The sequence below is a fragment of the Taudactylus pleione genome, unplaced genomic scaffold, assembly GCF_031769625.1.
Source record: "Taudactylus pleione unplaced genomic scaffold, aTauple2 ptg001917l, whole genome shotgun sequence".
In the NCBI taxonomy this organism is placed as follows: Eukaryota; Metazoa; Chordata; class Amphibia; order Anura; family Myobatrachidae; genus Taudactylus; species Taudactylus pleione.
In genome coordinates this window covers 360,626-377,694 of record NW_028286314.1, presented here as the reverse complement: position 1 = coordinate 377,694, position 17,069 = coordinate 360,626, and the positions used below count along the sequence as shown (strand labels likewise).

Here is a 17,069-nt window from a genome sequence, read left to right as displayed (position 1 = left end):
GAAACAGATGGATCTCGTGTAGTGTGGACAGGTGTAATAGTGAGTAGGAGGAGATGGATAAGGTGTAGTGAGGACAGTTTTAATAATGAGTAGGAGGAAGATGGATAAGGTGTAGTGGGGAACAGCTGTAACAGTGATTAGGGGGAGATGGATGACGTGTAGTGGGGACAGCTGTAATAGTGATTAGGGGGAGATGGATGAGATGTAGTGGGGACAGATGTAATAGTGAGTAGGAGGAGATGGATGAGATGTAGTGGGGACAGCTGTAATAGTGATTAGGGGGAGATGCATGAGATGTAGTGGGGACAGATGTAATAGTGATTAGGAGGAGATGAATGAGGTGTAGTGAGGACAGGTGTAAGTTATTAGGGAGCGATGGATGAGGTGTAGTGGGTACAGGTGTAATAGTGAGTATGGGTAGATGGATGAGGTGTAGTGGGGACAGGTGTAATAGTGAGTAGGAGGAGACGGATGAGGTATAGTGGGGACAGGTGTAATAGCGAGTAGGAGGAGAAGGATCAGGTGTAGTGGGGACAGGTGTAATAATGAGTACTGGGGAGATAATATGAGATATGGTAAGAACTTACCCTTGTTATCTCTATTTCTACGAAGTCCATAGGGTTCCACAGGATACCTTGGGGTATAGGTGTGACGTCAGTCGCAGGGCACCAAAGAGTTAAGCTTTCAGCCTCCCAGGATGCACTAGGTCCCCCTCCTATACCCCGCCCCCGGGCCAAGGCACCTCAGTTAGTTACCAAGCCATAGGCCGGAGGAGGAGAAGGAAGAGAGAGAACAAAGATCTGGACACATACAAGAATCACATTCTCACCAGAGGGAGACGGAAAACCGGTGACCAGAGCAAAGCCCATCTGCAGCACAGGTGCGACAGGGCGGGAGTCCTGTGGAACCCTATGGACTTCGTAGAAATAGAGATAACAAGGGTAAGTTCTTACCATATCTCATATTTTCTACTTCAGGGTCCATAGGGTATCCACAGGATACCTTGGGGATGTCCCAAAGCAGTATCCTTTAAGGGTGGGGACGCTCCTGTGCAGAAAGGAGAATCCGCCGCCCGAAGGAAGCATCCTGAGAGGCGAAGGTGTCAAACCTGTAATACCTCACGAAGGTATGGACAGAAGACCACGTAGCAGCCTTGCAGATCTGAACTGCCGAGGCACCACGTCGAGCTGCCCACGAAGGACCCACAGACCTAGTGGAATGAGCCTTCAGAGAAGGAGGGACCGGTAGGCCTTCATGAAGATAAGCTTCAGAAATAGCCATACGGATCCAGGCTGCCAAAGTTTGCTTTGAAGCAGGCCAACCCTTTTTACGGAAGCCAAAGAGGACAAACAAAGCGTCCGACTTCCTAAACGAAGAAGTGCGGTCAACATAAGTCCTTAAGGCCCGCACAACATCCAAAGAGGCCTCACCCACGGAAAGACCCGGTGAGTTAAAGGCCGGAACAACTATTTCCTCGTTAATATGAAACTGGGAAACAACTTTGGGAAGAAACTCGGGCCGAGTGCGGAGCACTGCCCTGTTCCCATAAAAAACCAAGAAAGGGGGTCTACAAGAAAGAGCCCCTAACTCAGAAACACGTCTGGCCGAAGCAATGGCCAGAAGGAAAACAGTCTTAGCTGTTAGCCATTTAAGATCCACTGAGCCCAGTGGTTCAAACGGCGGTCCTTGGAGAGCCCTCAGGACCACAGCCAAATCCCAAGGCGCCACAGGTGGAACAAAGGGCGGCTGAATGCGGAGAACACCCTGCATAAAGGTGCGCACATCCGGGATTGTAGCAATCCTACGGTGAAACCAGACAGATAGGGCCGAAACCTGTACCTTCAAAGAAGCAAGGCGAAGCCCATGATCTAGTCCCGCTTGCAGGAAGGCGAGAATCCGAGACAGACGAAACTCCCGCGGTGCATAACCTCTCGGTCGACACCACTGGAAGAACGTATGCCACACGCGATGGTATATCCTCGCGGAAGACGGTTTCCGAGCTCGTAACATGGTACGCACCACAGAGCTGGAAAACCCCCGGGACCTCAGCATGGCCGTCTCAACAGCCACGCCGTCAAAGACAGCCGAGTCAGGTCCGGGTGAAGGCAAGGACCCTGAGACAGAAGGTCCGGTCGTAGCGGCAACCGCAGAGGAATGTCCACGGACAGACCCTGAAGGTCTGAGAACCAGTGCCGTCTGGGCCACGTGGGAGCTATCAACAGGAGCGTCCCTCCTTCCTGTTTGAATTTCCGGATTACCCGTGGAAGAAGGGAGACCGGAGGGAACAGGTATGCGAACCGGAACGTCCACCGGACGGACAGAGCATCCACCAGAGACGCCCCTTCGTCTCTTGTGCGAGACCCGTACACCGGCAACTTGTTGTTGTGCCGGGACGCCATGAGGTCGATTTCTGGAAGACCCCACCTGTCCACCAGTAGTTGAAAAACGTCCGGGTGCAGGGACCATTCCCCCGGATGAACGTCCTGGCGACTTAGAAAGTCCGCCTCCCAATTGAGCACTCCCGGGATAAAGACCGCTGATATGGCCGGAAGATTGCGCTCCGCCCAAACCAGGATCCGAGAGACCTCTACGAGAGCCGCCCGACTGCGAGTTCCTCCTTGCCTGTTTATGTAGGCCACGGTGGTAGCGTTGTCCGACTGGACCTGCACCGGGCGACCCTGGAGAAACCGCTGTGCCTGCTGGAGAGCATTGAAGACCGCACGGAGTTCCAAGATATTTATTGGAAGCTCCGCTTCTGTCGGCGTCCACCTGCCCTGGAACAAGTGTGGACCCGAAACTGCTCCCCAGCCCCGAAGACTGGCGTCCGTTGTCAACAGGACCCAATTTGGAACCCAGAACGGACGTCCCTTGTTGAGGTGGGTCGTCTGTAACCACCACGTAAGGGACAGGCGAACCTCCTGGGTGAGCACAATCGTCTGGGACTTCAGAGACTGAGTCAGCCCGTTCCACTTGGACAGGATCAGGTGCTGCAGAGGTCTGGAGTGAAACTGGGCGTATTCCACCATGTCGAACACCGACACCATGGAGCCCAGTAACCTCATCGCCGAGTGTAAGGACACCCGGCGGCTGTGCAGACAACTGCGCACCCTTGACTGTAAAGCAGAGATCTTGTCCTCCGTCACGAAGATCCTTTGCTGTCCCGAGTCCAATAAGGCTCCAAGATGCAGAATCCTCCGAGACGGGATTAGAGTGGACTTCTGCCAGTTGATTAGCCAGCCGTGCCGTTGCAGCAGTGCAATGGTCAGGTCCAAGTGGCGTAACAGGAGCTCTGGAGATCCTGCCACCAATAACAGGTCGTCCAAATACGGCAACATGCGGACTCCCTGCAGCCGCAGAGAAGCCGCCATGACCGCCATCACCTTGGTGAAAACACGTGGTGCTGTTGCCAGGCCAAAAGGTAACGCCCGAAACTGGAAGTGGTCGCTGCTGTTGCAAACCTGAGGAACTGTTGATGGCGCCAAAGAATAGGGACATGCAGGTAAGCGTCCTGTATGTCCAATGACACCAAGTAGTCCCCAGGTTCCAGCGCCAGAATGATGGACCGTAGGGTCTCCATCCGAAACTTCGGGACCCGCAAAGACTTGTTGAGTGCTTTGAGGTTGAGTATCGGACGATATGACCCATTGGGTTTCTGTACCAAAAATAGATTTGAATAGAAACCCTGGCCCCTCTGGGAGAATGGAACCGCCACTATAACTCCAGCCTGGAGCATAGTGTGCAATACCTTCCGCAGCTCCGTAGCCTTGTTCCGGTCTGATGGGAGACCCGTGGTGAAGAAGCGAGCCGGGGGTCTGTGCCGGAAGGAGAGGGCGTATCCGTGGAAAACCACCTCCAGAACCCAAGTGTCTGTCGTAGTGGTCGACCAACACTGGGCGAACTGTAGCAGGCGGCCTCCCACCCTGGGATCCCCCAAAGGGAGGCCCGGACCGTCAGGCCGCAGGCTTGTCATCTGGCTTTGGGGCCGGACGTCTGGTACTCCATGCCTGCTTCCGGGGCTTGACCGATTTCTTAGGGCCAGCCTGTCGAGGAAACGACTGTGGTTTGGGCCTGCCCTGGGCCCTAGATGACCGAAAGGACGATGGTCCCGAACCAGAAGGAGCAGCGGCCGACGGGAGACAGGCAGATTTGGCTGCCGCCAGCGTGGCCACAATCTTATCCAGATCCGGACCGAAGAGAACTTCTCCGGTAAACGGCAACGCTTCCAGACCTTTCTTGGAATCTGCGTCCGCCTTCCAGGATCGCAGCCACAAGGTGCGACGAGCAGCTACCGCTGCTGAAGAAATTCTAGACACCAGAGTACTAATGTCTAGAGCCGCCTCGTTGATGTAGGTGGCCGAATCACGGAGATTGCCAATCAACTCCGCCTGATCGGCCGGACAGTCGGATTCAAAAGAAGCCTCTAATGAATCCGCCCAGCGCTCCATCGCTCTGGCAACCCAGCAAATGGCCATAGCCGGCCGTGCTGCCCCCCCTGCAAGGGAATAAGCGGACTTCAGGCAGATTTCTACCTTGCGGTCCGTAGCATCCTTAAGGGAGGACATGGATGGCATCGGCAATGTGGCACTACGGACAAGACGGGTCACGTGAGAATCCACCTGTGGAGGGGATTCCCACTTAGCAAAATAATTATCCGCGAACGGATAAGCCACCGCCAGGCGTCTCTGCGGCTGGTATCTTTTGCCAGGTTGTTTCCACGCCTCCTCTAAATGGTCCACCAACTGACCCGAAAGAGGAAAGACTGTGGCATCACCCTTCACATCTTTGAAAAAGGCATACTTAGATTTAGCCGCTGGGGGAACTTCGTCCTCAATCACCAAGGCTGTGCGGACCGCCCGAATAAGTCCAGGAATATATACTTTGGACTTAGCATCAGCGTCCTTAGTATGGAGAGGTTCCTGATCGTAAGGATCTAGAATCTCCCCATCATCAGACGTCCCTTCGTCATCCTCATAAGGAGCGGACAGAGACGCCACCGGCCTTTTATGAGACCGCATCACAGACTCCCCTTGCAACACATCCGACAAGTGCTGTACAGAACTTGTCAGGGAGTTAACCCACGCTGGCTCCTGAGAACCCGGGAGCGGGGAAATAGGGAGACTGTGGGGTACCACCAATTGTCGTGGGAACCCCTGCATGGGTGACGACACCACAGACTGCTGGGACAAACCCATCGGAGTAAACGCGGGCTGCGGAGCTAACTGGCCCACTAAAGCTGTTAACGCCTGAGCGAAACAAGCCCAGGGCGGCTCCTGTACCGGTGCTGTAACCGTAATAGGCCGCGCCATGGACAAACACTGCCGGCAAAGGCCCTCCGCGCTACCCTCCCCCTCCGCTAACGGTACTTTGCACGTGGTACACTGTAGCCGGAGGGGAAAATCACTTTCAGACATGATGGCACCACGTATGTGACCTCTCTCACCAATTAAGTATTAAATAGGCGAGAGACCACCCTGCAGCACCGCACCGCAAGGGCTTTAGCAGAAAGAACAGGGACAGTAATAAAGCTGACAGTTTAGAGAAGAAAAGATTACAGGCAGCAGCGCTAGCACAGTCACATACAATGCAGAAAAATAACAATTCCTGCACTAACAGCGCTGATCACTCAACTACACAGACACAGGGCCTGGTAGGACACAGCGCTGCATACACAGACCTGACCACAGCGGAGGAGAGGTATGCGGGGGGACCCAGACCACGATGCTTCCGTCCAGCGCTTCCAGCAGCGTTCACCATGCGTTCTGGAGAAGATGGCCGCCGAGGAGCAGAGAGGAGGCTGGCCTGGGGGAGGAGCGCTGCCACAGGACCAGTCGGCAGCATGCAGAGAGGGCTGTGTGCAGCGGGGGAGGCGCCGGCTGTGAGACAGGGAAGGCGCGCTCCCCTGGCATGCATTTAACCCCTGGGACGCCGCAGCGCTACCGCTCTGCTGCGGTCCGCTGTCCCAGGGGGTAGTGGAAGCGCAGGTTGGTCGCCTGGCTCCACGCTGCAGCCAGTCCCCAGGGAGCCCCCTGCCTGGGGACTTAGGACCATGTGATCAGCGGGGACCCACCGCGGGACCCCGCTGCTTACCTCTGTCCCCCTTGAATCCGGCCATGGTCCGGAGCATCTGGGGTCACCGCTAGCTGTGACCCCAGACGCCCACCAGCATCCCCGGATCAGTACCGGCGTTCTGGTACCGGCGGGGTGTAGGGAAGACAGCATGGACGTCAGGACTGACTGTCCATGCTGTTCATCCAGATGTGCAGCCACAGCTGCATGAAGAATAAGCTTCAGGGGCTCTTCTAGCCCCCACTCCAACAGGTGCACCCGACTCCGGCCGGGCACCAAACTAAACTGAGGTGCCTTGGCCCGGGGGCGGGGTATAGGAGGGGGACCTAGTGCATCCTGGGAGGCTGAAAGCTTAACTCTTTGGTGCCCTGCGACTGACGTCACACCTATACCCCAAGGTATCCTGTGGATACCCTATGGACCCTGAAGTAGAAACTTCAGGTGTAGTGGGGACAGGTAGAATAGTGATGCGGAGATGGATGAGGTCTAGTGAGGACAGGTGTAAGTGAGTAGGAGGAGATGGATGAGGTGTAGTGGGGACAGGTGTAATAGTGATTAGGGAGAGATGGATGAGGTGTACTGGGGACAGGTGTAATAGTGAGTAAGGGGAGATGGATGAGATGTAGTGGGGGCAGGTGTAAAAGTGAGTAGGGGGAGATGGATGAGGTGTAGTGGGGACAGGTAATAGTTAGTAGGGGGAGATGGATGAGGTGTAGTGGGGACAGGTGTAATAGTGAGGAGGAGATGGATCAGGTGTAGTGGGGACAGGTGTAATAGTGAGTAGGAGGAGATGGATGAGATGTAGTGGGGACAGGTATAATAGTGAGTAGGGGGAGATGGATGAGGTGTAGTGGGGACAGGTGTAATAGTGAGTAGAAACAGATGGATCAGGTGTAGTGTGGACAGGTGTAATAGTGAGAAGGAGGAGATGGATAAGGTGTAGTGAGGACAGTTTTAATAATGAGTAGGAGGGAGATGGATGAGGTGTAGTGGGGAACAGCTGTAACAGTGATTAGGGGGAGATGGATGAAATGTAGTGGGGACAGATGTAACAGTGATTAGGGGGAGATGGATGAGATGTAGTGGGGACAGATGTAATAGTGATTAGGGGGAGATGCATGAGATGTAGTGGGGACAGATGTAATAGTGAGTAGGAGGAGACGAATGAGGTGTAGTGAGGACAGGTGTAAGTTATTAGGGAGCGATGGATGAGGTGTAGTGGGTACAGGTGTAATAGTGAGTATGGGTAGATGGATGAGGTGTAATGGGGACAGGTGTAATAGTGAGTAGGAGGAGACGGATGAGGTATAGAGGGGACAGGTGTAATAGCGAGTAGGAGGAGAAGGATCAGGTGTAGTGGGGACAGGTGTAATAATGAGTACTGGGGAGATAGTTCTGGTTTAGTGGGGACAGGTAGAATAGTGATGCGGAGATGGATGAGGTCTAGTGAGGACAGGTGTAAGTGAGTAGGAGGAGATGGATGAGGTGTAGTGGGGACAGGTGTAATAGTGATTAGGGAGAGATGGATGAGGTGTACTGGGGACAGGTGTAAGAGTGAGTAGGGGGAGGTGGATGAGATGTAGTGGGGACAGGTGTAATAGTGAGTAGGAGTAGACGGATGAGGTATAGTGGGGACAGGTGTAATAGCGAGAAGGAGGAGAAGGATCAGGTGTAGTGGGGACAGGTGTAATAATGAGTACTGGGGAGATAGTTCTGGTTTAGTGGGGACAGGTAGAATAGTGATGCGGAGATGGATGAGGTCTAGTGAGCACAGGTGTAAGTGAGTAGGAGGAGATGGATGTGGTGTAGTGGGGACAGGTGTAATAGTGATTAGGGAGAGATGGATGAGGTGTACTGGGGACAGGTGTAAGAGTGAGTAGGGGGAGGTGGATGAGATGTAGTGGGGACAGGTGTAATAGTGAGTAGGGGGAGATGGATGAGGTGTAATAGTGATTAGGGAGAGATGGATGAGGTGTAGTGGGGACAGGTAATAGTGAGTAGGGGGAGATGGATGAGGTGTAGTGGGGACAGGTGTAATAGTGATTACAGAGAGATGGATGAGGTGTAGTGGGGACAGGTGTAATAGTGATTAGGTAGAGATGGATGAGGTGTAGTGGGGACAGGTGTAATAGTGATTACAGAGAGATGGATGAGGTGTAGTGGGGACAGGTGTAATAGTGATTACAGAGAGATGGATGAGGTGTAGTGGGAACAGTTGCAATAGTGAGTAGGGGGAGATGGAAGAGGTGTACTGGGGACAGGTGTAATAGTGAGTAGGAGGAGATGGATCTCGTGTAGTGTGGACAGGTGTAATAGTGAGTAGGAGGAGATGGATAAGGTGTAGTGAGGACAGTTTTAATAATGAGTAGGAGGAAGATGGATAAGGTGTAGTGGGGAACAGCTGTAACAGTGATTAGGGGGAGATGGATGACGTGTAGTGGGGACAGCTGTAATAGTGATTAGGGGGAGATGGATGAGATGTAGTGGGGACAGATGTAATAGTGAGTAGGAGGAGATGGATGAGATGTAGTGGGGACAGCTGTAATAGTGATTAGGGGGAGATGCATGAGATGTAGTGGGGACAGATGTAATAGTGATTAGGAGGAGATGAATGAGGTGTAGTGAGGACAGGTGTAAGTTATTAGGGAGCGATGGATGAGGTGTAGTGGGTACAGGTGTAATAGTGAGTATGGGTAGATGGATGAGGTGTAGTGGGGACAGGTGTAATAGTGAGTAGGAGGAGACGGATGAGGTATAGTGGGGACAGGTGTAATAGCGAGTAGGAGGAGAAGGATCAGGTGTAGTGGGGACAGGTGTAATAATGAGTACTGGGGAGATACTTCAGGTGTAGTGGGGACAGGTAGAATAGTGATGCGGAGATGGATGAGGTCTAGTGAGGACAGGTGTAAGTGAGTAGGAGGAGATGGATGAGGTGTAGTGGGGACAGGTGTAATAGTGATTAGGGAGAGATGGATGAGGTGTACTGGGGACAGGTGTAATAGTGAGTAAGGGGAGATGGATGAGATGTAGTGGGGACAGGTGTAAAAGTGAGTAGGGGGAGATGGATGAGGTGTAGTGGGGACAGGTAATAGTTAGTAGGGGGAGATGGATGAGGTGTAGTGGGGACAGGTGTAATAGTGAGAAGGAGGAGATGGATCAGGTGTAGTGGGGACAGGTGTAATAGTGAGTAGGAGGAGATGGATGAGATGTAGTGGGGACAGGTATAATAGTGAGTAGGGGGAGATGGATGAGGTGTAGTGGGGACAGGTGTAATAGTGAGTAGAAACAGATGGATCAGGTGTAGTGTGGACAGGTGTAATAGTGAGAAGGAGGAGATGGATAAGGTGTAGTGAGGACAGTTTTAATAATGAGTAGGAGGGAGATGGATGAGGTGTAGTGGGGAACAGCTGTAACAGTGATTAGGGGGAGATGGATGAGGTGTAGTGGGGACAGGTGTAATAGTGATTAGGGGGAGATGGATGAAATGTAGTGGGGACAGATGTAACAGTGATTAGGGGGAGATGGATGAGATGTAGTGGGGACAGATGTAATAGTGATTAGGGGGAGATGCATGAGATGTAGTGGGGACAGATGTAATAGTGAGTAGGAGGAGACGAATGAGGTGTAGTGAGGACAGGTGTAAGTTATTAGGGAGCGATGGATGAGGTGTAGTGGGTACAGGTGTAATAGTGAGTATGGGTAGATGGATGAGGTGTAATGGGGACAGGTGTAATAGTGAGTAGGAGGAGACGGATGAGGTATAGAGGGGACAGGTGTAATAGCGAGTAGGAGGAGAAGGATCAGGTGTAGTGGGGACAGGTGTAATAATGAGTACTGGGGAGATAGTTCTGGTTTAGTGGGGACAGGTAGAATAGTGATGCGGAGATGGATGAGGTCTAGTGAGGACAGGTGTAAGTGAGTAGGAGGAGATGGATGAGGTGTAGTGGGGACAGGTGTAATAGTGATTAGGGAGAGATGGATGAGGTGTACTGGGGACAGGTGTAAGAGTGAGTAGGGGGAGGTGGATGAGATGTAGTGGGGACAGGTGTAATAGTGAGTAGGGGGAGATGGATGAGGTGTAATAGTGATTAGGGAGAGATGGATGAGGTGTAGTGGGGACTGGTAATAGTGAGTAGGGGGAGATGGATGAGGTGTAGTGGGGACAGGTGTAACAGTGATTACAGAGAGATGGATGAGGTGTAGTGGGGACAGGTGTAATAGTGATTAGGTAGAGATGGATGAGGTGTAGTGGGAACAGTTGCAATAGTGAGTAGGGGGAGATGGAAGATGTGTACTGGGGACAGGTGTAATAGTGAGTAGGAGGAGATGGATCTCGTGTAGTGTGGACAGGTGTAATAGTGAGTAGGAGGAGATGGATAAGGTGTAGTGAGGACAGTTTTAATAATGAGTAGGAGGAAGATGGATAAGGTGTAGTGGGGAACAGCTGTAACAGTGATTAGGGGGAGATGGATGAGGTGTAGTGGGGACAGCTGTAATAGTGATTAGGGGGAGATGGATGAGATGTAGTGGGGACAGATGTAATAGTGAGTAGGAGGAGATGGATGAGATGTAGTGGGGACAGCTGTAATAGTGATTAGGGGGAGATGCATGAGATGTAGTGGGGACAGATGTAATAGTGATTAGGAGGAGATGAATGAGGTGTAGTGAGGACAGGTGTAATAATGAGTACTGGGGAGATAGTTCTGGTTTAGTGGGGACAGGTAGAATAGTGATGCGGAGATGGATGAGGTCTAGTGAGGACAGGTGTAAGTGAGTAGGAGGAGATGGATGAGGTGTAGTGGGGACAGGTGTAATAGTGATTAGGGAGAGATGGATGAGGTGTACTGGGGACAGGTGTAAGAGTGAGTAGGGGGAGATGGATGAGATGTAGTGGGGACAGGTGTAATAGTGAGTAAGGGGAGATGGATGAGGTGTAATAGTGAGTAGGGGGAGATGGATGAGGTGTAATAGTGATTAGGGAGAGATGGATGAGGTGTAGTGGGGACAGGTAATAGTGAGTAGGGGGAGATGGATGAGGTGTAGTGGGGACAGGTGTTATAGTGATTACAGAGAGATGGATGAGGTGTAGTGGGGACAGGTGTAATAGTGATTAGGGAGAGATGGATGAGGTGTATTGGGAACAGGTGCAATAGTGAGTAGGAGGAGATGAATCACGTGTAGTGTGGACAGGTTTAATAGTGAGTAGGAGGAGATGGATAAGGTGTAGTGAGGACAGTTTTAATAATGAGTAGGAGGGAGATGGATGAGGTGTAGTGGGGAACAGCTGTAACAGTGATCAGCGGGAGATGGATGAGGTGTAGTGGGGACAGGTGTAATAGTGATTAGGGGGAGATGGATTAGGTGTAGTGGGGACAGCTGTAATAGTGAGTAGGAGGAGATGGATGAGATGTAGTGGTGACAGCTGTAATAGTTAGAAGGGGGAGATGGATGAGGTGTAGTGGGAACAGGTGTAATAGTGAGTAGGAGGAGATGGATAAGGAGTAGTGAAGACAGGTGTAATAGTGAGTAGGAGGAGATGGATAAGGTGTAGTGAGGACAGTTTTAATAATGAGTAGGAGGGAGATGGATGAGGTGTAGTGGGGAACAGCTGTAATAGTGATTAGGGGGAGATGGATGAGGTGTAGTGGGGACAGCTGTAATAGTGATTAGGGGGAGATGGGTGAAATGTAGTGGGGATAGCTGTAACAGTGATTAGGGGGAGATGGATGAGATGTAGTGGGGACAGATGTAATAGTGAGTAGGAGGAGATAAATGAGGTGTAGTGAGGACAGGTATAATAGTGAGTAGGAGGAGATGGATGAGATGTAGTGGGGACAGCTGTAATAGTGATTAGGGGGAGATGCATGATATGTAGTGGGGACAGATGTAATAGTGAGTAGGAGGAGATGAATGAGGTGTAGCGAGGACAGGTGTAAGTTATTAGGGAGCGATGGATGAGGTGTAGTGGGTACAGGTGTAATAGTGAGTATGGGGAGATGGATGAGGTGTAGTGGGGACAGGTGTAATAGTGAGTAGGAGGAGACAGATGAGGTATAGTGGGGACAGGTGTAATAGCGAGTAGGAGGAGATGGATCAGGTGTAGTGGGGACAGGTGTAATAATGAGTACTGGGGAGATAATTCAGGTGTAGTGGGGACAGGTAGAATAGTGAGGCGGAGATGGATGAGGTCTAGTGAGGACAGGTGTAAGTGAGTAGGAGGAGATGGATGAGGTGTAGTGGGGACAGGTGTAATAGTGATTAGGGAGAGATGGATGAGGTTTAATAGTGATTAGAGAGAGATGGATGAGGTTTAGTGAGGAAAGGTATAATAGTCAGTAGGGTGAGATGGATGAGGTGTAGTGGGGACAGGTGTAATAGTGAGTAGGGGAAGATGGATGAGGTGTAATAGTAATTAGGGAGAAATGGATGAGGTGTAGTGAGGAAAGGTGTAATAGTGATTAGGTAGAGATGGATGAGGTGTAGTGGGGACAGGTAATAGTGAGTAGGGGGAGATGGATGAGGTGTAGTGGGGACAGGTGTAATAGTGATTACGGAGAGATGGATGAGGTGTAGTGGGGACAGGTGTAATAGTGAGTAGGGGGAGATGGATGAGGTGTAGTGGGGACAGGTGTAATAGTGATTAGGGAGAGATGGATAAGGTGTAGTGGAGACAGGTAATAGTGAGTAGGGGGAGATGGATGAGGTGTAATAGTGATTAGGGAGAGATGAGGTGTAGTAGGGACAGGTAATAGTGAGTAGGGGAAGATGGATGAGGTGTAGTGGGGACAGGTGTAATAGTGATTAGGGAGAGATGAGGTGTAGTGGGGACAGGTAATAGTGAGTAGTGGGAGATGGATGAGGTGTAGTGGGGACAGGTGTAATAGTGAGTAGGAGGAGATGGATGAGGTGTAGTGGGGACAGGTAATAGCAGGGGGAGATGGATGAGGTGTAGTGGGGACAGGTGTAATAGTGAGTAGGAGGAGATGGATGAGGTTTAGTGGGGACAGGTGTAATAGTAAGTAGGAGGAAATGGATGAGATGTAGTGGGGACAGGTAATAGTGAGTAGGGGGAGATGGATGAGGTGTAGTGGGGACAGGTGTAATAGTGATTAGGGAGAATAGAGGTGTAGTGGGGACAGGTAATAGTGAGTAGTGGGAGATGGATGAGGTGTAGTGGGGACAGGTGTAATAGTGAGTAGGAGGAGATGGATGAGGTGTAGTGGGGACTGGTAATAGTGAGTAGTGGGAGATGGATGAGGTGTAGTGGGGACAGGTGTAATAGTGAGTAGGAGGAAATGGATGAGGTGTAGTGGGGACAGGTAATAGCAGGGGGAGATGGATGAGGTGTAGTGGGGACAGGTGTAATAGTGATAAGGGAGAGATGGATGAGGTGTAGTGGGGACAGGTGTAATAGTGAGTAGGAGGAGATGGATGAGGTGTAGTCGAGACATATGTAATAGTGAGTATGGGGAGATGGATGAGGTGTAATGGGGACAGGTGTAATAGTGATTAGGGAGAGATGGATGAGGTGTAGTGGGGACAGGTGTAATAGTGATTAGGGAGAGATGAGGTGTAGTGGGGACAGGTAATAGTGAGTAGTGGGAGATGGATGAGGTGTAGTGGGGACAGGTGTAATAGTGAGTAGGAGGAGATGGATGAGGTGTAGTGGGGACAGGTAATAGTGAGTAGTGGGAGATGGATGAGGTGTAGTGGGGACAGGTAATAGCAGGGGGAGATGGATGAGGTGTAGTGGGGACAGGTAATAGCAGGGGGAGATGGATGAGGTGTAGTGGGGACAGGTAATAGCAGGGGGAGATGGATGAGGTGTAGTGGGGACAGGTAATAGTGAGTAGTGGGAGATGGATGAGGTGTAGTGGGGACAGGTGTAATAGTGAGTAGGAGGAGATGGATGAGGTGTAGTGGGGACAGGTAATAGTGAGTAGTGGGAGATGGATGAGGTGTAGTGGGGACAGGTGTAATAGTGAGTAGGAGGAGATGGATGAGGTGTAGTGGGGACAGGTAATAGTGAGTAGTGGGAGATGGATGAGGTGTAGTGGGGACAGGTGTAATAGTGAGTAGGAGGAGATGGATGAGGTGTAGTGGGGACAGGTGTAATAGTGACTAGGAGGAGATGGATGAGGTGTAGTCGAGACATGTGTAATAGTGAGTATGGGGAAATGGATGAGGTGTAATGGGGACAGGTGTAATAGTGATTAGGGAGAGATGGATGAGGTGTAGTGGGGACAGGTGTAATAGTGATTAGGGAGAGATGAGGTGTAGTGGGGACAGGTGTAATAGTGAGTAGGAGGAGATGGATGAGGTGTAGTGGGGACAGGTAATAGTGAGTAGTGGGAGATTGATGAGGTGTAGTGGGGACAGGTGTAATAGTGAGTAGGAGGAGATGGATGAGGTGTAGTGGGGACAGGTAATAGCAGGGGGAGATGGATGAGGTGTAGTGGGGACAGGTGTAATAGTGATAAGGGAGAGATGGATGAGGTGTAGTGGGGACAGGTGTAATAGTGAGTAGGAGGAGATGGATGAGGTGTAGTGGGGACAGGTGTAATAGTGAGTAGGAGGAGATGGATGAGGTGTAGTGGGGACAGGTGTAATAGTGAGTAGGGAGAGATGGATGAGGTGTAGTGGGGACAGGTGTAATTGTGAGTAGGGGAAGATGGATGAGGTGTAATAGTGAGTAGGGAGAAATGGATGAGGTGTAGTCGGGATATGTGTAATAGTGAGTATGGGGAGATGGATGAGGTGTAGTGGGGATAGGTGTAATAGTGAGTAGGGGGAGATGGATGAGGAGTAGTGGGGACAGGTGTAATAGTGATTAGGGAGAGATGGATGAGGTGTAGTGGGAACAGGTGTAATAGTGAGTAGGGGGAGATGGATGAGGTGTAGTGGGGACAGGTGTAATAGTGATTAGGGAGAGATGGATGAGGTGTAGTGGGGACAGGTAGTGAGTAGGGGAGATGGATGAGGTGTAGTGGGGACAGGTGTAATAGTGATTAGGGAGAGATGGATAAGGTGTAGTGGAGACAGGTAATAGTGAGTAGGGGGAGATGGATGAGGTGTAATAGTGATTAGGGAGAGATGAGGTGTAGCAGGGACAGGAAATAGTGAGTAGTGGGAGATGGATGAGGTGTAGTGGGGACAGGTGTAATAGTGAGTAGGGGGAGATGGATGAGGTGTAGTGGGGACAGGTAATAGTGAGTAGGGAGAGATGGATGAGGTGTAGTGGGGACAGGTGTAATAGTGAGTAGGGGGAGATGGATGAGGTGTAGTGGGGACAGGTGTGATAGTGAGTAGGGGGAGATGGATAAGTGTAGTGGGGACAGGTAATAGTGAGTAGGGAGAGATGGATGAGGTGTAATGGGGACAGGTGTAATAATGAGTAGGGGGAGATGGATGAGGTGTAGTGGGGACAGGTAATAGTGAGTAGGGAGAGATGGATGAGGTGTAGTGGGGACAGGTGTAATAGTGAGTAGGGGGAGATGGATGAGGTGTAGTGGGGATAGGTGTGATAGTGAGTAGGGGGAGATGGATAAGTGTAGTGGGGACAGGTAATAGTGAGTAGGGAGAGATGGATGAGGTGTAATGGGGACAGGTGTAATAATGAGTAGGGGGAGATGGATGAGGTGTAGTGGGGACAGGTGTAATAGTGAGTAGGGGGAGATGGATGAGGTGTAATAGTGATGAGGTGTAGTGGAGACAGGTAATAGTGAGTAGGGAGAGATGGATGAGGTGTAGTGGGGACAGGTGTAATAGTGAGTAGGGGGGAGATGGATGAGGTGTAGTGGGGACAGGTGTAATAGTGAGTAGGGAGAGATGGATGAGGTGTACTGGGGACAGGTGTAATAGTGAGTAGGGGGGAGATGGATGAGGTGTAGTGGGGACAGGTGTAATAGTGAGTAGGGGGAGATGGATGAGGTGTAATAGTGATGAGGTGTAGTGGAGACAGGTAATAGTGAGTAGGGAGAGATGGATGAGGTGTAGTGGGACAGGTGTAATAGTGAGTAGGGGGGAGATGGATGAGGTGTAGTGGGGACAGGTGTAATAGTGAGTAGGGAGAGATGGATGAGGTGTAGTGGGGACAGGTGTAATAGTGAGTAGGGGGAAGATGGATGAGGTGTAGTGGGGACAGGTGTAATAGTGAGTAGGGGGAGATGGATGAGGTGTAATAGTGATGAGGTGTAGTGGGGTGAGAAGGCAGAGGGTGCAGTGTTAGGGTGAGTAGTAGTAGGCAGGTATCACAGTGTGCAGTGTATGGGCAGAAGCTGGGTTATAATGACGCAGTGTATGGATGTGGAGAGGGGATAGCATGCAGGGAGGGAGAAGCAGAGGGTGCAGTGCAGCTTTTACCTCCCCCATACACTCCTCCACTCATCCTGTCCGTACACCTGGGAGCACACTGACCGTATACCGGGAGCACATACAGCCAGCCTGGCCCTGACTGCTAGCCATCAGCCTATCACAGCGCAGGAATCACACCCGGACGTTCTGTCATTGGGTAATGCCCACGTCACTCACGGATACATTGTATCAGCGATCATTCACCAATAACGCTACAGGGGCTCTTAAAGGGACAGATTCCTAATGATAAAGTAATAATGGTTACACCTTACACTACCGACTATACACTGATAGTGCTCACACCTCTAACACTACTGACTATACACTGATAGTGCTCACAGCTCTAACACTACAGACTATACACTGATAGTGCTCACAGCTCTAACACTACAGACTATACACTGATAGTGCTCACACCTCTAACACTACCAAGTATACACTGATAGTGCTCACACCTCTAACACTACCGACTATACACTGATAGTGCTCACACCTCTAACACTACCAAGTATACACTGATAGTGCTCACACCTCTAACACTACCAACTATACACTGATAGTGCTCACAGCTCTACCACTACAGACTATACACTGATAGTGCTCACAGCTCTAACACTACAGACTATACACTGATAGTGCTCACACCTCTA

General features: G+C 51.0%; 1 protein-coding gene across 2 annotated transcripts in view; it reads right to left on the bottom strand.

The window, feature by feature from the left end:
• ACTL6B (actin like 6B) overlaps window positions 1-16,510 on the bottom strand; it is a 41,951-nt gene extending 25,441 nt beyond the window's left edge. For both annotated transcript variants that reach the window (XM_088465224.1, XM_088465225.1), the window contains exon 1: window positions 16,429-16,510. In XM_088465224.1, coding sequence (XP_088321350.1) covers window positions 16,429-16,453 — 25 coding nt within the window. In that variant the 5' untranslated portion in view covers window positions 16,454-16,510. The remainder of the gene's footprint in view (window positions 1-16,428) is intronic.
• Window positions 16,511-17,069: the final 559 nt, after the last annotated feature.